The following is a 27,036-nucleotide window of genomic DNA, read 5'->3' on the forward strand; positions in this document are numbered from 1 at the left end:
AAATGTGAATAGTAAAAAAATATATTATTAGTCATTTAATAAAATTTTATGGATTTTGTTAATCATTTAATGATCATTTAAAATGTTTATAAAAAATATTTATTTTAATTTTTTTGGATGCATTAAAATTTAGAAAATAATAATAATAATCATTTTTTAGTAGTAGTAGTAGTAGTATGATTATTATAATTATAATTATCTTTTTTTTTTTTTTTAATGGTTATTCGGGTAATTCTCACAAAAATTGAGCAGTTTTTTTATAGCATGCTATAATTTCACCTCTGTCGAGCAGAAGAGTATAGGGTGTCTGTAGCAAATTTTACATTTCTAATTTAAGGCCAACCCTGCAGGAGCTGCCAGTTTCGGTTTGTTTCTGCAGTGTTGATTTTAATAACGGGTGAAAGGGAATCTGTTAATGCTGGACAACTCTGAATATTTTTGGACAGGCGTTCTGCTCTCCTTAAAATGAATGTTGATAGATAAGATTAGAAATGTCTTGCACTCCTCCGTCTCCTCCTGTGACTATAGAGGAAAATCTCGGGTTAGAAAGCTATGGATCCGGCTCACGGCGAGTCTTCGGGGCATGTCAGCACACGCTCGTGGCAGTTCCTAAATCGCACATCCAAATACCTGTCAGTCAGTGTTTTTACATCATGCCCGAGGGATTCTGGGATGGGCCGGTGTCAGTAAGCCATTCCGCCACGCTCACGATGCAGGATTAGACAGGTGTTAGCAGAAGCATGGAGGCTACGGACGACAGAGAGATTTGTTTTAATGAAACTTTCTCTCTGCACTGTATTCAGAGGTTATTTAATTTTGCACTTTTGCTTTTCTTATCCACCTTTTTCTTCCTGAAAAAAGGGGCACGGCCATTAGTACATTTTTTATGGGTGTGGCTTCCGGTCTCATTCGCGTCAAGCTATTTTTAGCTGTACAAGCTGCTTGATATTGCAAATTGGTGTCTTACCATATTATTATTATTATGTATTATCTTAATTATGAACACACTGGTTTGTAATACAAACTGTTTTACCATTTACTGCACGTTGTTATTCTTCTCGCTATTTCTCTGTAGCAGATAATAAACCAGAAATCTCACCCATAGGGTTACTTCTGCATTGAGGAAGAAGACTGTGCATCATAGTCTTTGCCATCACACTCCTAACTCTGTCGACTAAATCCATGTCATGTTTTATAGGGATTTGAGGACCCATAAGTGTTTTTGTAGAATTACTAAGACACAGAGAAAGCTAACTTTTGCTTTGAATTTCCCTTTCAGGAATACATCTTCCATCTAGAGCCTGGCAAGGAGGATTCTGGGAAGGGAAAGTGCCCGTATGATCCTAAATTCAACAGTGTCTCCACATTGATTAGTAAGTTGTAGGGCTGCACGATTAATCACACAATGTTGTGAGGCGCGTTTAGTCAATGAAGCCTTTGATTTAGTAGTAAATCTCCATCACGTGCGTTCAGCTGGAGCGGCAAGTAATACACAGAGACGTAAATCACTGACAAGCTGCGCCAAATTTGGCGTAGCTTGTCAGTGATTTACGCCTCTGTGTATCAATTGCCGAAAGCTGAACGAACTTGCTGAATGCACATGATGGAGATTTACTACTAATCAAAGTACCGGCTTCATTGACAAAACGCGCCTCACAACATCGTGCGAGTAATCGTGCAGCCCTAGTAAGTTTTTTTTTTTTTTTTTTTTTTTTTAAAGAGCAGGTCATATGTTTTTTTTTTTTAAGTGTCCTAATATTGTGTTGGAGTCTTCTACAACAGGTTTAAAAGCATCTAAAGCCAAAAAAAATATATATCAATGAATATATAATTTGTGATTTCGAAATGGATTGTTTGAAGCAGCTTTGAGCGTAATGTCTGTAAACCCCTCCCCTCCATAAGCCTACTCTGCTGGCCAAACCTGTTGTGATTGGCACAGAGAAGAGTACTTGAGCAAGTTAGAGAGTGCTACCATCTGTGTTGCCAAATCCACATTTTTTTTATGGCCGCAATAATGTCACATATAGCCCCTGCAATGCCAATTTACCAGGGGAACCCTGACAAAAAGTATTTTACACTCTGGAAAGCGATTTTTAATGGGGAAACCCCCTTAAAAACATGATTGGACTAGTTTTGAGTAGCAATTGGGTGGGTTTTGTTGTGAAAACCTGGCAACCCTAAACAATAACGTAGTACTCTAATCCGTTTTTGACATAATGACACAAAAACACAGTGGCCCACAGCTAAAGTTTAGCTGCTAAACTGTAAACACATAACAAAATAATAATGTTAGCCGAGTGCTGATAAAATAACAGTTTGTAAACCAAAATATGTCCAAGGTACATTCTTTATTATTAAACTAAGTAATTTGAACAACATAATGTCTACATTAATTGGCACGAGCGCAGTGGTCATACACGTCCATATAACAGAGACTACACACACAAACAAAATAAGCAACACTGGAAAATTACTTCGATTAGAGGTTCTGAATTTTTTTTTTTTTTTTTTTTTTTGATTAATCATCCATCCCTAGAAACTTTTGCCCAAAAAAATCTACATGCTTTCCTGCATGCCATAAAGGACTTAGTTTTCCCATGTTATGGTACATTTCTTTACTTGGTGATAGATTCAATAGAATTGAATTACATGGACAAATCACTTCATTATTGGTTGAGTGTTTTATTGGAAATGTCCAAACCATCATTTCTGATTAACTCTTAATGGAGAACTCAGATGGCAGTGAAAGCTGTTTATATTGAAATATGCAAGTTTTAACAAGTCCTCTAATGATGCTTCTCACTGCGAGTCTTCATGCACTAGCAAACTCAACGGTTTATAGATCACTGGTAATGGGTCGTTTCAAAATAGTGCTTTGAGGGGGGAAAGAAAACTTCACATTTAGTGAGGTTAACTATGTTCTATATTCACAGAGAAACAGGATAATGTTGAGAAAAACACAGCCTTGCTTTTTTAGGCTTATTATATTAGTTCTGAAGACAACATCGGATGCACATTTTCCACAAGTTAGTATGATTCTTTAGGGTCTTCATGAAATGTGAGCAACATGCTTTGGTTAAAATTCCTCAATGGTCATGTAAAACAATCTTTACCTAGTCAAAAACAGCTCTGTTCACAGCGACCCGTTTCGGTGCATGGCTCTTTAAATGATAATGAGCTGCTGCTCACTCCGCCTCTCTTCTATTTTTTTGTGTATTCAGTGTCGCATAACTATCAAAAACAAATCTAATCCACTGTATCCTCAGTGGCTCTGATGTCAGGAGAAAATGAAGACTCTTATTTTCACTTTTACATCCAACGACAAAACACCTGCATTGCTTACAAGACGTTGTCGCTACAGCTGCGCGAGCAAGGAGAAAATCATATAACTGGCAGAGAGCGGAAAATATGCTAATACGGGACAGTCTGACTGCTCAGAAAATCAAAACGGCTTGATAATTGACTGTTTAGGTTTTTTTGGGGATTAAAAAAAAAAAGTGAATGCATTTTTATCATTGACTTTACTGACTAAACAGTCCCCAAAACTAGCACGTCATCAGCCAAGACCCAACAACAGCACAAAGCCCCAATTTAGCAGGGCTTACACAGCAGGTAATTCAGCAAAACCCTTGACTAGGAAAACAACCGGCTAAACCATCTAATCAGCACAGCTTAGCAAAGCCCACAACTAGCAAAACCACTTAGGTAAGCCAGTAAAACAATTTATCACAGTCTTACACAAAGCGCTAGCCACAAACAAACATGACAAGGAAGCTTTTGCAAACAATTTGGCATGCTAGTCCCTGCAAGAACGCCTTAGCGCTTGCCTCTCTGGTTGTATTTAACTACCACCTCGTATATTAGAGTTGTTTGGTTAAATTTACAAGGCGTTCTGACAGGTTGGCACCTAGACTTCCCCTAAGAATCAACAGTCATCGGAAAAAGCGCCGCCAGGGCAAAGCAAATAGACTGTCAACAAACTCATTCTACATCCTCTGCAAACCCCGCCGATTGAACTCGCATCTCCCGCTGTACACAGAAGCAAGTGTGGGCAAAAACAGACAGGCCCTGCGTTCTGGATTCCTCCGAGAGGGAATTAATCACGAGAGCCGCTCATGACAGCGATTCGCCTGGCCGTGGTTCTGCGGCCCCTCCTTAACAGCCGTGGCCTCTGCCAACGACACGCTGAGACACCTGCTCAAATGCCCTGCAACTGGGTTCTGCACGCTCACACACAGCCACACACACACACTTGACCTCCACACTACTTAACAAGGAACAAATTCCTCCAGAGGCAATAATAACCCCTCACATGCACATGCATAATGACCAGCGCATGTGAAACCCGGTGGGCATCAATCTTGTGCAGCGTGTAATGTAAGTTGGCAGTTGCCATCAAGCCAAGCTTTATGTCATTCTACAGTGTTATTGTCAAATTATTAACATATGCCCAATTTAAATTTTTTTTTTTTGTGAGACTTGATTTGACTGGCAGTCTCTATAAGTTCACTGTAAGTTAAAAGGTTGATCAGGTAAATGCTCTTGATGGCTCTCCTGGCAATAATCCATCATTATGGGTGTGGCTGATGTTTCATTATGGAAAATAAAGCTCATAAATCACTCATCTTGCACATCCACAGACTGAACTTACATTCTTACTTTCTCTTTTTATCTGTCTATTTTTGTAACTTTTAGATGGAGAACTGTACGCGGGGGTGTATATTGATTTTATGGGAACAGACTCTGCTATTTTCCGAACTTTGGGAAAAAACGCAATCATGCGTACTGACCAATACAACTCAAGATGGCTGAATGGTAAATGTGTATTTTATTTTATTTTATTTTATTTTAACCCTACTTTGCTTCTTCATCTAATGAATAAAATTTTTTCAAATTTATCTCAGTTGACCAATATGCACAAGAAAAGTTATTTTTTTTGCTAATTGCTGCCATTTAATATTCTAGTTTTACAGTACAGTGAAAAAAAAAGTATTTTACCATATATTACAATAGTAATTTTTCTGTTTTGTTAAATATTTAATAATAATAATAATATATTGTAATAATGATCAAAAAGATGTCCAATTTATCTGAATTCACCTGTATTCACAAGAAAAAGTTTTTTTTGCTATTTGATGCTATTTAATATTTTAGTTTTACAGTACTGTGAAATAAAATAATTATATTTTAATACATATATTTACTTTATATTACAATAGTAATTTCTTATTTTGTTTAATATTTAATAATAATAATAGTTATATTGTGATAATGTAAGAGAATTGTTTTGCTATTTGATGCAATTTAATATTCTAGTTTTAGAATATTAAAATAAATTTTATTTTTTTAATAAATATTTTTACTGATATTACAATAGCATTATTTTCTATTTTGTTAAATATTTATTAATAATAATAATAATAATAATGTTATATTGTAATAATGTAATAATAATAATAATAATAATATATTATTTAATTATATAATATTATTATTAGTAGTAGTAGTAGTAGTATTATTAATTTTATAGTCAAATTGATATATAAACACATGAGTTTTGACCAAATTGTCAAAAAAACAAAACAGAAAACGTGTAGCCTTTTTAAATGTTTTTTTCTTTTCCTTTCTTTTTTTATGCTATTTGTAATTTTTCTTAATTTTAATTGTCTTTGTGCAGGTTACTTATATACTCCTAATTATTACACATATATTTCTATGAAGACGCTGATAAATGTTTGTGCAAATGTAAAATGACATTGCATGTTGTGTTTTCTCTCCCTCTCTCTCTCTTTCTTTTTCTTAGACCCCTCATTTGTCCATGTGCACCTTATCCCTGACAGCAATGAAAAAAACGATGACAAACTCTACTTTTTCTTCCGTGAGAAGTCTTCCGAGATGGGCCAGAGCCCCAAATCGCAGTCACGCATCGGCCGAATCTGCCTGGTGAGCTAAAATCTCTGCCCTAAATTATGATGTGATGATTACGACCCAAAGTTTGAGACATTCCGTAGCGTTCAGCATTTCTGAAAGAGATTCCAGCTACAGCCGAGAGTGAGCGTTCCGTGGTTTGCGGAGACTCGACTGTGGCGTTTCTGTTTGCTTGCCGCTGACGTGCCGAAATCCACACATATTTGACCTCCCTGCTTACAATACGTCTCTCTATCCATGTGACCCTTCAACCTGTGACCTTTTGACCTGTAAGGTCAGCCGTTCTGAGTATATGACAGAGCTTCTTCTCCAGAGCGTGCTATAGAAAAGATATTCACCAGCACCACAGCGATTTGTCCCGAATGTGGAGCTTAACCACAAGTTCTTAATGAAAATAGTGCCAGACCACAACTGCAAATTGAGCAGGGCAATGAAAACAAACAGGCTTGAGCCACAGGGGTAAACTCGGGGGTTTGTGGTGCATCTTCTTGGGCTTAATGTAAACTTGTGGGTGTGTTCGTGTTTAGCTGTACTTGGCAGGGATAGATTCGGGAAAAGTTATTCAGTTAAACTGTACAAACCCACATAAGGGATCAAATAACTTTTTGATTAGTTTGAAATTGTAAGCTAAATATGCAAAATAGTAGTCTATACAGAGTTTAGTGTTTAGTCACTAGTTTGTGTAAATATGTTTAATAATGCCTTATAGTTGTAATTTTCATACTCAAAATCTCACTTTTGGTTCAATTCGATTCAATGCATTCTTACAGAAAAATAATCTGTTAAATGTTTGCATATATACAGTGCAAAAGTTTGTGTGTTTGTTCATGAATATGTGCTTGTGTATTTTTTGTAACATGCATGTGTTTATTGAGCTGTTTCATATGAGGAACCACATGGTGGTATATGACAGTACATGTGTGTTTGTGTGGGTGGTTGGGTTTTTGTGTTTATCCGCTTTCTGTTTTATGTTTACGTGTGTGTTTATATGAGTGCGTGGTCTCTGTCGCGCACCCCCCCAGGTCTTTGTTTATAAGTCGGGGTCATATGGTGACCTAGCACGCAAACACACCTCTGCGCTCAGGGCTTTATGGATCACCCTCCAGAGAACCAGCCATTCTGCATCTCACTTCTGAACCCATCTGGTCACCATCCACCCGCTCACAAAGATCTTTAGCTTCTATTAATAACAATGAGTCATGCAATCAAAGATGAAACAAGCAGAGAGAGGCTGGGGTATGATCATTCATATCATGTACACAGTTTGTCATATATAACTCATGTAGCTGGATCTGTTAAAGCGGTGGTTCACCCAAAAATGGAAATTTCGTTATTTACTCATGTCATTCCAAAAAAGAAGTATGACTTACTTTCTACTAGGGAACACAAAAGGTGATTTTGAGGACTGAGAATGTTCCAAGTCTGCTAAAGTCATGTGAAATGTAAGCTGTCACTGGATGAAAATCCAAATATTGGTCCTAGCTCTCTTTTGAATTTCTTATTAAGACTTGTATGGCTTAATATAATGTAAATGATGTCTCTTACTGAAATATGTAGTAAAAAACCCATGAAAGGTTTACGTTATTTAAAAATCCACATTGTTTTATACATATTTTGGACTGTGGGGGTGCCATTATTTTGATATTGTGAAATGGTTGCACTTGGTGCGCTTCTGCCACTTCCTGTTGCTATTTTGACCGTGACACAACTCAGAAAATCAATACTGATATGATGGCCACAGCTACTGAAAGAGCATACAGGTGGCGATGGATATAAGCGTAGGCTTAAACCAAATGCTGTACCATCAATTTTCCCCACAAGGAGTCTAAACATCCTCGGATATCGAGTGAAATCTGCACTAAGAAACTTGTTCAGTGGCTGTGGCATCTTAACAAGTGTCGATATGTTCACATCCTGCCCGGATGGAATCTAGCGTTTCTTGTCTCTGCCATTTGTAAGCTCTTTCAGTAGCTGTGGTCGACTAAAAACCTGAAATGCATCAGGGCTGAAGTGGAGAGAACAAAGACGCAGGTCTTTAGGAAGTTTTAATTATCCACAGGCATCTTCAAATTCGTTTCTCATCTTTCTATCTCTAGGAAAGCAGTAAAGACTTACATCGCTTCTCTTGTTGCCCTTCGACTAAAAATCACAACCAAAAGACACACAATTTGGCATCGTATCAGTATTATTAGTTTTATTTGTCGAGTTGTGCTACAATAAAAATAACAACAGATAGCGCCAATAGCTGACAGAGTGCAACCATTTTACATAATCGAAATAATGGCACCCTCCATAGTCCAAAATATGTATAAACCGTTTTTTTTTTTTAAGCCGTACAAGTCTTAATACCCAGAGTTTCATTGTAAATGACCTCTGGAAGTTAGAATAACCTCCAACTTGTTTTAAATACCCAAAAATAAACTGCCTAAATCAATTTATTGATTCCCAAAACCAGTTTACTTGCTTATTATGGATATTATGTTATCTACTGGCAATGCAAAAAGTTCTTCAAAATGTTTTTTTTTCTTAATCAGTTGAAAACCCACCATAAAATCTGAAAGTTTGTCAGTTTCTTAAAAAAATGTTCTTCAAGAAAATCTTTGAGTCAGAATTCTGAATATAAACATTCTTACATTCTTTTTACATTCTTATAAACTTCTTAGAATGTATATTAAGAAATGCCTTTCCTAAGATTTTGTGAATCTGGCCCCTGGTTCTTAATTTTGCTGACTCAATGATTTAACAGTTAACAGCTACTTTAAAGACTACTTTGATGCTTTCATGATGTTTTTATGTCCTTTTTGAAGCTTAAAGCTCATTCCATATTTACTAGATAACAGTTGTGTGGGAAAATCACATTTGTGTTCCACAGAAGTAAGCGAAGCTGTTTTGGAAGAACAAAATGATGAATAAGTAATTACAGCATTTTTATTTTTTGGGGAACGTTCCCTTATACTTCTAAGGAAATAGGTTGTGATTGAAGTCAGATGATAAATCAGGAGTCCTCAACCACCTCTCCTTAAAATTTGGCCAGGCATCAGACCAGATGGGTGTGTTTTGTGAATCAGACAAGACACTATTTGCAATCTTGTCTTCTCACAGCTAACTTTTCCCGGCTGTTTGTTCCTCTCTCCCCCGCTGTGGAGGGGCTTGCCATGAATTAAATACAGCTATTTCACCTCTCTTTGAATTTGAATTAACCCGATGGCTGTGTGTTTACAGAACGATGACGGCGGTCACTGCTGCTTGGTCAACAAGTGGAGCACCTTCCTGAAAGCCCGTCTCATCTGCTCAGTCCCAGGAGTCGATGGGATTGAAACGCATTTCGACGAGCTCAGTAAGTCTCTGTTTCCGTCTCACTCTGTTCATCTCCAACAGATAAAGTCGTCAACCGAAAGGCCCCATCTCGGCTCTTAAAGTGGTTTGCGTTGGCCGGAGGCCAGTCAGGGATCACTTTAGCTGTGTGTGAACGAGAAAGATCCTCTCCTGGTTAGTCAGGTTTCAGTGGCCCTGTCCAATGTCGCCCACACCCTACTACAAAACCACATGCAAACCCTCCGTCCACCCACAACATCCTGGATCCCCTAACGTGGGCCTCCAGGTCTGCGTTTACACCGGGCCAGGTGACGTACCTCACCCTCCCTGCCATATGGCACCAAATTTCCCCCCTTGTCCATATGCCGAGATGGATAATGGCTTATTCGGAGCTGTGTTACAGAAATCCACCCTCCTTTCCCGAACAAAAGGCTCTTTTGAGAAGGCTGTAGGTGTGGGAGATGTGCCATGAGCTGAGGAGAGACTTGAAGGGAGTTCGGATGACGTCCAGAGAGAAGGCCGTGCCCTGTGGACGGATCAGGTGGACCGGCAGGAATGCCGGGTCCGCTAAGGGTCTCTCTCTCGCACTTATAGTCATTTCCAGACTAATTGGCCCCAGTGATGTAGGGAAACGGCGGGTTATGATCATGCTGGAATTTATTGCTGTTGCTCGTATTAAAAGAGCAGATTTGGGCTCCCGAGCACAGACGCTCAACCCTTATAAACACGTTTGGCTCTTTATTAGCGGGGAGGATGTTTACACAAGCTTGTGGAGAGGTGAGGATTTAGCTGTGCTTGTTGATGGAGGGATGTTCGGGCATTTTTAATAAGGCAATAAAGCTGTAGTGCGTTGTGAGTTGTGGTAGTCTGTAATGAACAGGATTAAGGTTTTATTAGAATACAGATGGAGTCGTGCTTAAGTACACTGTGTTGTAGTAGTAATCAGAATGATCATAATTTCACATTTACATTTTATGGTAATCAGGAAATCTTTAATATATACACTGATTTGGGGTTGGTAAGAAGTTATTTGAAAAACACAGTACAGTAAAAGCTGTAATATTGTTTTCTTTTTAAATATATTTTAAAATGTAATTTATTCCTGTGATGCAAAGCATACTCCAATCTTTAGTGTCACATGATCCTTCAAAAATAATTCTAATATGCTGATTTGTTCAAGAAATATTTCTTGTCATTATCAACCTGGAAGTAGTTGTGCTGCTTAATATCAATTCTTTATAGGCCCAAATTCATAGACAGGGCTTAGCCTAAGCCAGGATTAGGCCATAGTTCAATTGAGACATTGAAGTAAAAGGCACTGATATATATTAAGGTCAGTCAGTGCAAGTTTCTTTCAGTTGAAACAGCTCAGGCTTACATTTTAGTCTAGGATAGGCTTAAGCCATGTCTGTGAAACCGGGGGATAAAGTTCAGCAGAACATTGTTTATTTAAAATGGAAATGTAAAATTAAAAATGTCTTCACTGTCGCTTTTGTCACTTTTAATTTCATGCATCGTTCTTGATTGAAAGTAATTATTTCTTCCATCCTTCCTTCTTTTTTCTAATAAAAGTTTCTGGTCCTATTATGCATGATTCATTAGTACACAATCTATATTGTCAATTCATCCTCATAAATAGACTTTCTCTATAAGATCACCTGGGTGGGAAAAAATAATGTTAACTATAAGCAATCCAATCCATTTTTGATGCATAACGAATCATACCTACCGCCCTATATTATTTTATATTGCATAATGTTACACTTTGAAGTCATGTAAGTTGTTAATAAATGTTGCTTTGTCTTTTAATGAAATTTCCTGCCTTTTCTGTTCAGTATTATTGAGAATGGGTGTGTAGATTTCTACATAGATTCTGTACAGCTGCTTTGCTCATGTGACTCTGGCTTTGCATTTAGGAGATTACAGGAGTTTGAACAGTTGGAAGATGTTACAGATTTGGCAAATTCGTCCCAGATGGCCAAATGTTTGTTAAAAAAATTACTGTAAAGATGTGTCATTTTAAAAGTATGTGTGTTCATCCCTATTGAGGATCTTTAGATATACACCATTAACTGCAGATCTCCTGTTGTGAAGGAAAAAGGGGGAGGAAATTTGCCTCAGGTTGCAATTGCACTGGCACATGCAAAAGAGAGTCTTATAAGTGTTATTAGTTGAAAGCTATGAAAAATAAGGGGACGGGATTTTTCATGAGCTTCTAGATGATTTTTGGTGGTCTTATAAGCCTACAGTTGAAGTCAAAATTTTGCATTCTCCTTGCGGAATCTTCAAAATATTAATTATTTTACCAAAATAAAAGGGATCATGCAAAATGCATGTTGTTTTTTATTTAGTACTGACCTGAATAAGATAAAAGATAACTTTATAAAAATGACCGTGTTCAAAAGTTTACAAACACTTACCAAAAAATGCTTCAGAAGGAAAAATGATGCATTAAGGTTCAGGGTGAAAACTTTTTGAATTTAAAGATCAGGGTAAATTTAACTTTTTTTGTCTTTTGGGAAGAAAAATAAGAAAAATTTATATATCTTCAATCTGTTCAAAAGTTTTCAGCCCCCGGCTCTTAATGCATCTTGTTTCCTTCTGGAGCATCAGTTAGCGTTTGAACCTTCTGTAATAGTTGCATTTGAGTCCCTCAGTTGTACACATGATGCCTCACCTGCACTATACGTACAGCTACACTGTTGGCAGGATGTGTGTGTGAGGCAATAGGAACCATATGCTTTGCTGTCCTCATCCTTATTATCCTGCGAGTTCTCCCTGAGGAGCACTTCAGCGGACTTTCAACACACTCACTTCTTTCCTTACACAAACACACGTATGCACACACAAGTGTTTATGCAAGCCAGCTCAGCAAGTTTCATAATAGTGATGACATGCAATGTCTTCTCTTTGAACACTGACTGTCTCCTTCATTTTATTTATTGTCCAGTTTACTGTCTGATTTGCCCATCTGTTATCTCTGTTTTTAAGTGGTAAAGCATTGTGTATGTGTCATTAATTGAAAACTGAAGTCTAATAAAAGTATTAGATGAAAGAGATGCAGTGGAGAAAACACGAAGATGAATGAAAAATCTCATTACTTCAGAGTGAAATGCAGTGAGAAACTCTGAGTCACAGGAAGTTTGTCCCAAGATTGAGTAAATGAGCTTGATTTATGCACTGCAAATATTAGCAAAGTGTTCTCCAGCTTTTTTATTGCAATTCTGTTCTATGTTTGTGTCTTTTAGGGGATGTGTACATACAGCCCACGCAGGATACTAAAAATCCTGTCATCTATGGAGTCTTCTCTGTGTCTGGGTGAGTTTGAATATGCAAGACAAAGTATTTCTTAATCTGGAAACTAGTAAACACTGGAAGGGGTTGTTTAGCATAGGCATTTGTCCACTGCATATGCATCTGTTTTTGCATATACACTTTTAACTTTGTACTTTATAACAAAAACTGTCATATTTTTCCCTCAGCTCTGTATTCAAAGGCTCAGCAGTTTGCGTTTACTCCATGGCTGATATTCGGATGGTGTTCAATGGACCGTTTGCCCACAAAGAAGGTCCCAATTATCAGTGGGTGGCCTACACTGGAAAAATCCCATACCCTCGTCCAGGAACAGTGAGTTTCACCCTCTTATGAACCAAATGCCAATAATTAGATTAGTTATTGGCACATTGGTGTAGAAATATTAATCTAGACCTGCTGTTGAAGGTTAAACAAGAGGTTTGAACTTCAGCAAGGTTGAAACCAAGCTCAAAGGACAAATTATAAATCTAGGTCTGACCATTTGGAAGTCAGCCTTGAGTGCTACTACAGTATATTAGGAGAATGCACAAATCTCATTGGCTAAACTTGGTCCCTTCAACAATTTATTCTAGTGTCCTGGTGGGACTTTTACCCCTAACATGAAGTCCACGAAAGACTATCCTGACGAGGTCATCAACTTCATGCGGAACCATCCCACCATGTACAACTCTGTGTATCCGGTGCACAAGCGCCCCCTGGTGGTCAGGACCAACGTGGATTATGAGTTCACCACTATCACTGTGGACCAGGTGACTGCAGCCGACGGCAACTATGAAGTGCTCTTCCTGGGTACAGGTGAGTTCGGAAACTAGCTTGTTTTTTATATATTCAGATTTTTTTTTCATGGTAATTTACCCTGTTACGTGCAATATAACATGCACAATTAAATATACATAACTTCAAATAAGAAATGTTGTATAGAACAGGGTTAGTGTAGTTTATTTTTAATTCAGTTTTTATTTATATTATGTTCAGTTTGTCTTTTCAGAACTTATTTTTATAGTTATATAATAAATGTTTAAAAGTATTGTTAGTTTTACACTACCAGTCAAAAGTTTTTGAACTGTAAGATTTTTAATGTCTCTTCTGCATTTATTTCATCAAAAGTACAGCAAAACAGAACAATTTAGAGATATTTTTATCATTTAAATTAACAGTTTTGTTATTTGAATGTATTTTAAAATGTAATTCACTCCTGTGATCAAAGCAAACATTTCAGCATCAGTCTTCAGTGTCACTTGATCCTTTACAGAAATCATTCTAATATGCTGATTTGCTGTTCAAGAAACACATGTTATTATTATTATCAACACTTAAAACAGCTGAGTCAGTTTTTTTCAGGATTTGTTAATGGATAGAAAGTTGATGTTACAAAAGATTTCTATTTTTTAAAAATGCTATTCTTCTGAACTTTGTATTCATCAAAGAAACCTGAAAAAATTCTACTCAGCTGTTTTCAACATAATAATAATACTAATGTTTTTTTTAAGCAGCAATTTAGAATATTAGAATGTTAGAATTCGATTTCTGAAGGATTATGTGACTGGAGTATTGATGCTAAAAATTCAGCTTTGAAATCACAAGATTAAATTACGTTTTAAAATGTATTCAAATAGATAAGTTATTATAAATAGTAAAAATATTTCTAAATGTTACTTTCATTTTGACGTACTTCGGATCAAATAAATGCAGGCTTGGTGAGCAGAAGAGACTTCCTTTAAAAACTTACTGTTCAAAAACTTTTGACTGGTAGTGGAATTTTAGCTTTAGTATTTTTTGGATTAATCAAATTCATTTCTGAGCATCTTTAGTTTATTTTGCTTAGGCATGCAAATGTATTTTAGCTTAGTTACACTGTCCCAATTGCTTTTTTTTTAAGTTTTGTACTTTTTTTGGCATTATAACACTGATAAAGTACTCTATAGGAGTCACCTTACCTTCTGCTAAACAATTATTGAGACTGAAACTGCTGCAGGATAAAAGAAAAAAATAGTTTCATTCCCTGTCAGTGTACTGTACATTTATAATAGGAGGTGAAAGCTTGTGACTCTACTTAGATGGATGTTAAACACTAAAAAGGGTTTTATGTTTCAATCTTTCTGTTCTTGATATATAAACTTTGAATGCAGCACCTTAAGGCTGGAGGGTCACTTTATAAACATCCATCAACCTACAACAGCTGATCTGCCTAACTTTCTCTCGTCTCCTTTTCAAACTTTCTTTTAACCTGAAAGAGTCCGAATGACATCATTCTTTTGGTCTCGTCATGCTGTAGGTTATGCCTTTATGTCTGCTATTCTTGCTTTGTGAGTCTGAGAGGCTAATGGGTTTTTAAATCAACTCTGCGTGGCCCATTGCACCTACAAGCACTCACAGGAACGTCCCTGGCTGCCGACGTGCCTGCATTCAAAGCCCAGGTTAGATGTATTGCTCCGGTTGCAATAAATCTCCAGTGACGTGCATGGAGGAATGCAATGGGCACGCTTAAATCAAACAAGCGTTTGCCGCTGAAATACCTTAGCTTTCCAGTAGAGACGGAGCCTGACAGATTACAGCCGAGCTGAAAGATGAGAGTGCCGTGAAAACAAAAGACAAAAGATGGATTTTAAAAGGAACGGATGGTGTATGGAAAGCGTGAAGAGACTACATGGTAGATGGGATGGAAAGAAAGAATAACTTGAGTGTTTCTGTACTTAGTGTAAGATAATAATCATGATTTTATCAGGGCATAAGATGCAAAGACAAAAGCATTGGAAAATGGAATAGACAATGTTATGGTGCTTTGAATGTTTTAGGACTGTAACAAAGAAGTGCACTCAGAGTCAGTATAAGTAGTTTTTAATTATAAAACCAGTGTTTGGCTCAGTGAATAATCTGTCTTTTCTTTGGTTTACAGACAGAGGTACAGTACAGAAGGTGATTGTCCTGCCCAGAGATGACCTGCAGACAGAGGAACTAGTGCTGGAGGAAGTGGAGGTCTTTAAGGTGAGATCTGTGGCCTGACTTCTTAATACTATAGTCAAACATGAGGTTTATATGATCAAATATTTTTAGATACTGGCCGCCAAACTGTATATTTGACCATTTGTATCCTGTCTATGCTTGTTTCATTTTTTGTATTTCTGTCTAATCCAGTTAAATTCATTATATCAGTTAGATTTTTGTTTTTAAATGTGCTTAATGCTCACCAAGGCTGCATTTATTTGATCAAAAACACAATAGAAACACTAATATTGTTAAATATTATTACAATTTTAAACAACAACTTTCTATTTTAATACATTTTCAAATTCCTGTGATGTAAAGCTGAATTTTCAGCATCATTACTCCAGTCTTCGGTGTCACATGATTCTTCAGAAATCATTCTAATATGATGATCTGCTGCTCAAGAAGCATTTATTATCAATGTTGAAAACAGTTGTGCTGCTTCATATTTTTGTGGAAAGTCATTTTCATTAATAGAAGGTATAGAAATATTCACTTTATTCCGAATTCGCTTTATCTTTGTGAAAATGGCCGACTGACTCTACATTAAATTATACTTCATAGTTTGTTAATGCGATTTTTATTTAGAAGTCATGCACAATAACAATTTTATATCTTTTCCTTTCAGGTCCCTACTGCTATCACAACTATGAAGATTTCTTCAAAACGGGTAAGAATTTGCTATATACTAAACCTGATAACATGCTTCACAAACATTGATGTTTTATATAAAATATTGGAGAAGTACCCAAACCCTATGAAGGAGGATAACAATAAACCCACTTAAGCTAGACATGCATCTGCTATCTGTCTCTGCAATCCGTAAGCCGCTTTCATATGGGGATAACAATTTTACAGATGTATGGAGATAAAATGTTACATTTCAATTGTGTTTTATTCTTTCATCATGACTGCGATTGTTGGCAGATGTGGCATGACATCATTACTAGGCTGTAATTTAAACCCTAGCTCTCCCAGAAAAGCTGATTTAAAACAGCTGATCCTAAACACAGAAATGTCAAGTGTCTAAACGCTGGAGGAAAGAAAAAAAGCTCCATTATCCGAACAGGCTTACATTTGCAGTCCAAAACCTGCATAGACATGTCTGCATCGAAGACCTTGAGACAGTAGGGTTTTAAATGTAGGTAGAAAATGATGTACCTTGACGTTTTAGGACTTTTGAAAACGGTTGAACATTTTTGGGAAACGTTTGGATATTTTTTGGAACCCTAGTCACTCTGCATAACGTGTTTTTATTTTCCTGCAGCAACAACTGTATGTGGCTTCAGAGGTTGGTGTGACTCATCTGGCCCTGCACAGGTGTGATGTCTACGGCGAAGCCTGTGCAGACTGCTGTTTGGCACGGGACCCTTATTGTGCCTGGGATGGCAATTCCTGTTCTCGGTACTCTGCCTCACAGAAGAGGTAAATATGCCAAAGCACTTTAAAATGTTTGTTATTTTACCAAAATAAGATGGATAATACAAAATGCATGTTGTTGTTTTTATTTTGTCCTGACTTGAATAAGATATTTCACATAAAAGACGTTTACATATAGTCCACAAGAGAAAATAATAGTTGAATTTATAAAAATAACACTTGATTTTTAATACTGTGTTGTTACCTGAATAATCCACAGCTGTGTTTTTTGTTTAGTGATAGTTGTTCAAGAGTCACTTGTTAGTCCTGAACTGTTAAACTGCCTGCTGTTCTTCAGAAAAATCCTACAGGTCCCACAAATTCTTTGGTTTTCCAGCATTTTTGTGTATTTGAACCCTTTCCAACAATAACTGTCTGATTTTGAGATCCATCTTGTCACACTAAGGACAACTGAGGGACTCATATGCAACTATTACAGAAGGTTCAAACACTCACTGATGCTTCAGAAGGAAACACAATTCATTAAGAGCCAGGGGGCAACTTAATGCAACTTTTTGAATTTGAAGATCAGGGTAAATTGAACTTATTTTGTTTTCTGGGAAACATGTAAGTATCTTCTGTAGCTTCTGAAGAGCAGTACTTAATGAAAAAAAATATTATATTTAGGCAAAATAAGAAAAATGTACAGATCTTTATTATTTTCAAAAGTTTACACCCCTGGCGCTTAATGTATCGTGTTTTCTTCTGTAGCATCAGTGAGCGTTTGAACCTTCTGTAATAGTTGCATATGAGTCCCTCAGTTGTCCTCAGTGTAAAAAGACAGTTGGAAAGGGTTCAAATTAGGGGTGGGCATAGATTAATTTTTTTAATCTAGATTAAATCTTGGAATTAATCTAGATTAATCTAGATTAAAATGGCTAATTTGAATTCTGCTGAAGGCATTCAGAATATGTGTGCTACCCAAATAATGACTTAAAGTCTTTGAGAATGGATCATAAAGCTCATAAAGCTGTTCTATGATAATTTGTTGATGAAAATAAATTGTTCAATTAGATGTACTTGTGTTTACTAACTAACTAACAATGCAATTATTTTTTCTCCCTATTAGATTGTGTTTTTTTTTAACGTCAACACCTACCAACCCATTACATGTTACACCGTACTTTTATTTTGACAGGTTGCCGTGAAGTTTCTGTGTCATACAGTATGATATGATGCTAGTTTTCTCAAATGAAACGGTAAAAGTGACACACACAGCAGTTTGAGAGATTGAGTTTATCTGTTCATGTGAGATGAAAATGCCAAAAATTACCGGGAGCGTCACGTGTGTTTCAGTATGCGTGTAGTAAAAGCTCGTCTCCGCAATGCATACATACAGCTAGGCAAACGGAACATATCGGATTCATATTAAAACGGTCTTTTTGCATTTCAGTTTTCACATACACTAGTCCATATCGCGATTTGAATTAAGTGACTGACCAACATTTGATTTATGAATCCAAAAAACGACGAATTTACGTGGCATTTCGCTATAGTAGATTCGGTTTTTATGAATGGAGGACGACGCGATCCCGTCTGTGTTTTGGCGGAGGAGACTTAAACGCGCAACCATATTCTACAGTCTTCGGTATACATCCGCGTTAAACTATCAAGGTGAAAGTCATCATAGTTTGCGTAGTTTAGACCCAGCTCCCAACCCAAATTTGAGAATAGATTAACGGCGATATTTTTTTTATCGCGCGATAAGAGTTTGACGTTAACGCAGCACGTTAACGCCGATAACGGCCCACCACTAGTTCAAATACACAAAAATGCTGAAAAAAACAAAAAAAAAATTTGTTTACAATTTATAGTTTAAGTGTTCGGGACAAACAAGGGACTCATCCAAGCAGCAACACAGTATTAAGAATCAAGCGTATGTAAACTTTTGAACAGGGTCATTTTTATAAATTCATACTATATGTAAACATCTTTTATGTGAAATATCTTATTCAGGTCAGTACTAAATAAAAAAATAACATGCATTTTGTATGATCCCTCTTATTTTGGTAAAATCATTAACATTTTGCAGATTCTGCCACATTCAGCTGTGGAAAGTATTGTAGTGATCACATTTAGTTTTAAAAAGTCATGTAAAATAGTCCATGTTTTCTAGAAACAAAGAAATGCAGATGTGAATCCAGTTCCTGAGCTCATTCCCCTTTTCTTTCCATTACTTCTTAATAATCTGCACAATTTCTTTATTTGGATCTTTTTATTAACATTGATAGGAAATAATGAAACACACATTAATGAGATCCTCAGTAAACAAATATAAATCCAAAACTCCCACACATCAAAGATCACATTTCAGTCATGTGCGTTTATGAGGATTTGATCCTCATTTACAGTCACAGCCTCCAAGTTTCTGTAAATGTTGTTCATTAGATGATGCAAGAACTGAAGATCTTTTGCTTTAATGCAGATGCATTAGTCATGTTGGGCAATTTCAGGGGAGATCAAAGTTTTAATTTAAAAGCGTCTGATAGAAACACAAATTTTAATTTATCTCAAAGTGTTTGAGAGAAACAGGTGTCCGTATGGATCTTATTTAGTAAAGCACGTGTATTCTTATTGTAAAACAGGAATGGGTTTTCCCAAAAACTGCAAAAAGATCTCTCCCTGAGAGACGGATTGAACTTTTCTCCTCTACTGAACTTTACACACAGATTATGTGTTCAGGCTGCCAGCGTTCTTCCTGGCTGAGCGTCATATCTTTAGCATGGTTGTACACACAGAGTGATTTACCTCAGGCTGAAAAAGCCCTAGTGTAGTGTGTTGAAACTTAGAATTGGAATAACGTAATCAGATGAGCTGTCTACTAAACGTTTCCCATAAAGTATATAGGCTTACTCAGTTACAGATGGAAATAAATTTCTTATCTTGTCATATTGGCTTCCTTTCAGACGCAGTCGGCGACAGGATGTGAAATACGGGAATCCCATACGGCAATGCAGAGGATATAATTCCAACAGTAAGCTCTCTTAGTCTGACTTTATTTTTTATTTGCTAATACTTGATCATGTCGTGACACGTTTATCAACACAATCAGTTCATGAATTCAGTTTTATTCATTTTCATTCATGAAATTTGTTTAAATAAATTAAGCGTACATGTAAAATACAGTCGTGTTTTCTTTATACAACCATAATGTGCTGTTAACAGAAAGCCTCATTCTGCTCTGATCTGAATTGTTGTAGTGCTGAGTTTATTTACATAACTGCAGTTTGACTGACACGACGCTCACATCCTACTGGCTCTGTCTTAATAGTTCATGGCTAGCTCTCATTCTCACTTAAGTGTTGTCTTGATGTCTATGAGAAATGACGTGTTGTTCTTGTTGTCCAGCCAATAAGAACACGCTAGAGACGGTGCAGTACGGGGTGGAGGGCAGCAGCACGTTTTTGGAGTGCCAGGCCAGATCGCCACACGCCGCCATCAAATGGCACCTTCACAGAGACAACAGCGATAGGAGGAGAGAGGTGAGGACACACATGTACATATGCAAGCATAAGTAAATGGTATAGATGCACAATATGCCAGTGATCAGAATGGGATGATCTTGAATATTTGCTTTTCTTTTTTTTTAATATATATGTATGATCTTTTTTAGACAGATGCTGGATGCCTATAATATGAGAGATTATTTTAAAAAATAGTTTTTTTTTTTTTTTTGCAATTAACATTTTTTAATTAAATAAATAAAAAATAACAAGATATGTACTATAATTACATGTAAAAAAAAAAAAAATACATTTAATTTAATTATATAATGTAATTATAATGGATTTCCAATAATAATTATTTTACAAATTAAATATAATTTTACATTTTTTATATTTATATACAGCATACTTATAGTATAGTAAAAAAAAATCTAAATTATTAATTACAATTATAGAATTAAATTAATAATTGAAAATTTAGTGTTGGGCAACGAATTATTGCAATAATTTTACATATATTTTTTGTTAATATTTATACATATTTTTGTTCATATTTATATATTATTATAGTATGTAGTATAAATTAAAATAAATGTATAATTACAATTATATATAAAATAATATTTATATATAGTATATTTACAAAGAATTTTTATGTAACTGTATGTGTGTGTGTATTTATATATATATATATTACAAAAAATTATATAATATATTACAGCTAAAATATAATTTTCAAATATATTTTGTAAATATTTTTTACATATATTTTTTGTTAATATTTAAATAATATAATTATAGTATGTAGTAAAAATTAAAAAAAATGTATTAATTATAATTAAATTTAATTTATAATTTAATAAATTATATTTCTAATATAGTATAATATAAGTTTAATTATCGTATCATAAAATTATAATATAATTACATTGAATTATTACAAAATATAATATACAGTAATTACCTAAAATGTATATCACTTCTATATTTATAAAATAAAATGTACATAATTTCTAATATTTATAATAAAATGTATGTAATTTATATAGAATATTTACATCATTTTTATGTAATTGTACTATCATAAAAATAATGAATGATTATCGGTTTCAACCAACCATATTTTTTATATCAGTGCAACTGTAATAAATAAATAAACAATGATACATTCAGAATTCATCTTTTTTAATCATGACTATTTGTGTATGTTTCTTCAGGTCCGCACTGATGGCCGTGTGTTGAAGACAGATCAAGGCTTACTACTGCGTTCCCTCCAGTCCTCGGACTCCGGCATCTACGTCTGCACAGCCACAGAGAAGAACTTCAAGCACACCTTGGTTAAACTTCAGCTGGTGGTCTTGACCAACCAGGCGGTCAACAACATCCTAGTGGAAACGGGCCGTCCGGCAGCTTCCCCGCTCCAGTCCAGCGCCTGGACCCCCAGCGCCGGACAATACAAAGACCTTCTGACCATCCTCAGTCAGCCTGAGATGGGCCTCATAAACCAGTACTGCCAGGACTATTGGCAGTACGGAGACCCGCTGACGGGGGTCATCAAGGCCAAAGACCTCAAAGAGCTGAAGGAACAGAAGAAACCACGGAATCGCAGACATCACGGGGACGAAGAGGAGACATGAGGGGGTTTCTATCCTCATGGTCCTATAGGAAAGACTTCTAAAAAAGGAAAACCTGGAGGAAAAAAAAAGTGAGAGAAAAACTTCCATCAAGTGAAACCGAACTTTGCAAGCAACAAATGGAATTCCCTTTTAACACATAAAGATGATATCATACACAGTATTTATTGTAGGTTGTATATAGTACCATTCTGTGGATTTCTTTGTACTTAAATAGAAAAATGAATGCTCTTTGTGTATAAGTACCTAACGGGCAAATATTATTGTAATATTATTTTTATTGTCACAACTGCAAGCGAAACAAATCTCCAATTTCCATCTTCCGGGCATTGACGACTCGTATATATTGACATAAACTCATAGACTATGAACTATGTTGAACTGAGATGAGTAAACAAAGAGCGACTGGGGACGAATCCTCCCCCACTGGACTCTTCACACGGAAAGACATTTGGAAAAAAGGCGGGGCAGGAGATGCTGACATCATGATGCTCCTCACCACTAGTCCCACCCCCTAAGTGCATTCTGGTCCCTCATTGGTTACAATGATACACCAGCTCATATTGTCTTCCGAATGTCACTCTATATGCACAACACATCTGTTTCATTGCACAAATGTTCAAGGAAATCAAGTTTTATGGCACAATTGTTTTTGTGACTGGACTAGATCAAGTTTTGACTCATGTAAAACAGCTGCTGAGGGCTCTTAGTAAGCTTTTATTGTTTTTTATGCCACTTTTGAAAAGACTAAAAGCACAAAACAACTTGCATTGTGATATCCAGGTCATATTTCACCCATTTTCCAAAAAATAAATTCCCCCCCTATTTTTATTTTATTTTATTTTATTACACTAAAATTTAGACTTAAAGGTCCCATATCGTCAAAATCAAAATTTCCTGGCTTTTTTCATGATAACTAAGGTCTAGGGGCTATCTAACTACCATATGAGTTTCAAAACAGTCAATCCACAGTAAACTGCACACAGCCTGCTTAAAGTAGCTGTTCATTTTCACGAGCCGCTGTGACTTCCGTAACGATGTGACGTCCGATCGACTCAAGTCACCGCCTTCAGTCACAAACCAACGTCCCACCCTCCTTTTGTCAAACCCCCAGACAACAACGCATCCATTCCATTGAGCAACAACAACAGGAAAACAAGTGGAGAAAACCCTGTTCAGTCGATAGATGTCAAGCTACGATCATTACACAGGCTTCAGAACAACGTTAATAAGAGACCAGCGGCACGTCAACTTCAGCCTCTTTCACACAGCGATTCCGGTAAATACACGGATAATGTGTCCCACGATTTGTTCCGGAATTGTTTAATTTGGTTCATTCACAGTTGTTTTCCGGAATCTGTGCATGCTTTGCACACAAACCATAAAGACGTGACGTTTGGATGTGAGATGTAATGTGACGCGTACGTTTCACTAAACTGAAACTAACCTGAACAAACTGTGCTTCAGCGCTGATAGTGAGGAGCTGGCTCTGTCTGATGATCGCTGCTTCATTCCACTTTGCACTTAACGTTATTTTTCGTTGTGAAGAGTCGCTTGATAACGTGCATCATTACTACAACACTGCCTTTAGGTTCTGGCTTTGGTTCACACAGTTCCCGTAATTTTCCAGAATCAGCGCGCATTGTGAAAGGGGCTTTACTAAAGCAACAGTTATGTAGCCTACTGCATTCGGTGTTTGTAAAAGAAAAAACATTAATGATCATTCTAAAATATCCTGTTGAGTAGCTCTCTCTATTGCTCTGAGCTCGCTTACGCTTACAGCATACATGACCGTAGTTACCTGTGATTGGCCTGGTTGTGCGTCACTCAGAAAACAACAGGCCAATCAGAAGAGAGGCTCATGAATATTAATTAGATGGGCCAAAATCGACCTGTTTTTGACAGAGCTCCTAAAAAAGGAGCTGTAAAAATATATTGAGATGGATTTTGGCACTTATACCGCAAATATATATTCTTAAGGACATCAACAAATAAAATAAACCTCCAGAAATGTGTACGATATGGGACCTTTAAATACTATTATTATTTAAATATTACTTATACGATTTGAAAATGAGATTTTTTTTTTTCTATTATAATATATTTGAGGAGAGAATTGTTAACGCAAAACACTAAAAGGCACCAAAAACAAGGACTTATTTTTAAGCAATAATTATATGTGTGACCCTGGACCACAAAACCAGTCATAAGGGTCAATTTTTTTTTTTTTTATTGAGGATAATATATCATCTGAAAGCTCATAAATAAGCTTTCTATTGATGTATAGTTTGTTAGGATAGAGCGATATTTGGCCGAGATACAACTATTTGGAAATCTGGAATCTGAGGGTGCAAAAATGTCAAAATATTGAGAAAATCGTCTTTGAAGTTGTCCAAATGAAGTTCTTAGCAATGCATAATACTAATCAAAAATTAAGTTCTGATATATTTATGGTAGGAAATTTACAAAATATCGTCATGGAACATGATCTTTAACTAATATCCTAATGATTTTATCATAAATTTAAAAATTTTTGGCTATTGCTACATATATACCCCCGCTACTTAAGACTGGTTTTGTCATCCAGGGTCACATGTTTTAGGGTGAAATATGATCTGGCACTGTTTTGTGAGATTCAGCACATTGCCTAAATCTGAATTCAGATAAACTGGTGAAGGCTACAATATTATAAAAGACACATCCTGGTATATGGCAAAACCTCCATTCATTTTCAAAATGTGTTCACACTGTATAGAGCATTTTATCACAGTTTTAAACTACTCGAGGTCTTGGGAAGCTGGCTTTTCATTGTGTGCATGATTTATGTAGTGGTATCGTAATTACAAAATTTAAGATAGCTACGTTGCAGTTCTTTCTGTTCATCTATTTTTATGGTCAGGTCGGTGTTGGACAGAAGGCTGATGGTCTTTCTCTGCGCAGCTTATACAGAGGGCAACTATTCACCTTTGAACGATGACTAACTGTTTGCTCAACAGCTGATGGTATTGTTACTTTCCCTGCAAAGCACCACACGGCCCAAAACCAGTATGAAGCAGTGTCTTACATCGAGAGAAAACGGTTGTACAATTTCTTGGTATTTTTAAGATGTGTCTTTAGAAATGTTTGTGTTTTTATTTTGTCATCGGTTTGAGACTAAATGCACAGGTGATGTTACTGTGAGAATTGTGTAAATGATTTTCTTTCCCCTCTTGCTGTTGCTAACTAATAAATTAAAGCTCTATATTTTATAGTAACTCAACTGTTCATTTTTTTTCTTTATCCTTACTTACCCTGTTGATTGATTACATTGATAATTGCAAACATTTTTTGTATTACAAGTTTTCTAAAATTTTAGGTTTAAATATGCAAATGAGACATTATTTAATGAAATATGTGCTAATTTGCATACATTTCTAGTACAAAAATCTAAACACTGGATAAAGTCGGTTTCAAAATTCTTGTTTAATTTATTTGACATATTAGAGCCAAAACTTTTTACAGAGGGAATTTTGGGTATCTCATTTCGTCACAATTCGGAAAAAACTTTTACCATTTTTGGAGGAATAAAATGTTGTATAAAATCAAGCAAATTATATAGGAACAAATCCCTCTGTAAAAACCTTCAGGACATAGACAGGAATAAAAATGTCAAGTTTGGTGTGTGTAAGTGCCACTGAAGTGGAGATTTATGGTTCTATTGCTTTTTTTTTTTTTACCCCATTGACCTGCAGTGTCTCGCCTTAATGCCTTGTTTTATTCATGCAATAAATCATGGCCACTGCTGAGCTGTGGGCTATGACTAATTTCATGTGAAAGCAGAATCATTTAAAATCAGTCAGAGCTACAGAAATGTATCGTATTTTTTACAAATGAAGCCTTATATTATGAGTAGGCTACTTTCTACAATGTTTATAACCTGCAGTCATTGCAAAATTAGCTTCCTAATTCCAATCTAAACAACAAGAATCAAAAACAACACTGAGGGATCGATTCTTGGAATCAAATCCCATCGATTCCAGAACCAAGGAATCGGAATCGAACAGCTCTAGTATAAAGGTCCTAACTCGGGTAAGTTTCACAACTTTCAAAACTTTTTTTTTTTCTTCGGAAACATGGTGTCAGCTGAACAGTTGGCATGCTGTTAAACAGTAAAATCCCATTGTTCACACTGTACTTCTATCCCTCACAGGCTTGTTTTCATTCCTGTCAGAAACTAAATATAACACTACTCTGACTAAATTATACTGAGCGCTGGATTCAGTCTTTTGTGTTTGTCAGCACATTAGTGTAGTTTTCTCAGTGACCTGCAGTTACTAAATATCATTCCCAGTGAGAACATCTAGCACTTCTTCATGTCACTGCATTGTTGTTATTCTCTGGGCACAGCGGGCATCATCACGGGCATCTCATTCAGACAGAATAAGATCCCATCATCACTAGCCTCTTTTGTCCCACTTGCGTCTCCCCAACAGACGAACCTCTGTCTGTGTCTTATCTGATAGCTCCCATCATCCCCTGCGTCTGGTGTCTCAGTGCCAGTGGTGGGCACAGTCGTATCAGTGACTGGCTGTTCTCACCCACCGAGGTGATGGATGATTATCGGAGTGAATAGCTGAACACATGGAGCTCAGAAACCCACATGCTTATCGTCCCGGCCCATCTCAGAGGGGGAAGGGGTGCCATCCTTTCAACATGCCATCATAGGCTGTCATTATTATGGAAGGGCCTCTATTCATGCTTACAGAGTCTTTTGTTCACTGTTTCAAAACCTCTTTTGACATGAAAGCTTTAGAATAACTTTTATCGATTATGTTTTGCCCAAGCAGATGTTTAGAAGCGTAGCGCTCTGGAAAGAAATGAAAGCATGGAGTAACACTTTTAAGTAACTTGATCAGTCTTGAAGGACGTCAGGAGAGACGCTTGCTGGTATTATCAGAGCCTATTATCAGGAAGTGATTACCGGCAATGCCATTATAGCTGAGCCTTTCAGTTTT

The 27,036-nt window shown here is 36.3% G+C and overlaps 1 protein-coding gene across 2 annotated transcripts in view; it reads left to right on the forward strand.

The window, feature by feature from the left end:
* sema3fb (sema domain, immunoglobulin domain (Ig), short basic domain, secreted, (semaphorin) 3Fb) overlaps positions 1–25,296 on the forward strand; it is a 90,264-nt gene extending 64,968 nt beyond the window's left edge. For both annotated transcript variants that reach the window (XM_073825310.1, XM_073825311.1), the window contains 13 exons: positions 1,280–1,373; positions 4,696–4,815; positions 5,804–5,943; positions 9,151–9,265; positions 12,492–12,561; positions 12,726–12,870; positions 13,131–13,353; positions 15,455–15,543; positions 16,172–16,213; positions 16,811–16,968; positions 19,869–19,936; positions 20,311–20,444; positions 21,626–25,296. In XM_073825310.1, coding sequence (XP_073681411.1) covers positions 1,280–1,373; positions 4,696–4,815; positions 5,804–5,943; positions 9,151–9,265; positions 12,492–12,561; positions 12,726–12,870; positions 13,131–13,353; positions 15,455–15,543; positions 16,172–16,213; positions 16,811–16,968; positions 19,869–19,936; positions 20,311–20,444; positions 21,626–22,045 — 1,818 coding nt within the window. In that variant the 3' untranslated portion in view covers positions 22,046–25,296. The remainder of the gene's footprint in view (positions 1–1,279; positions 1,374–4,695; positions 4,816–5,803; positions 5,944–9,150; positions 9,266–12,491; positions 12,562–12,725; positions 12,871–13,130; positions 13,354–15,454; positions 15,544–16,171; positions 16,214–16,810; positions 16,969–19,868; positions 19,937–20,310; positions 20,445–21,625) is intronic.
* Positions 25,297–27,036: the final 1,740 nt, after the last annotated feature.

Source organism: Garra rufa, chromosome 20 (genome assembly GCF_049309525.1).
Source record: "Garra rufa chromosome 20, GarRuf1.0, whole genome shotgun sequence".
In the NCBI taxonomy this organism is placed as follows: Eukaryota; Metazoa; Chordata; class Actinopteri; order Cypriniformes; family Cyprinidae; genus Garra; species Garra rufa.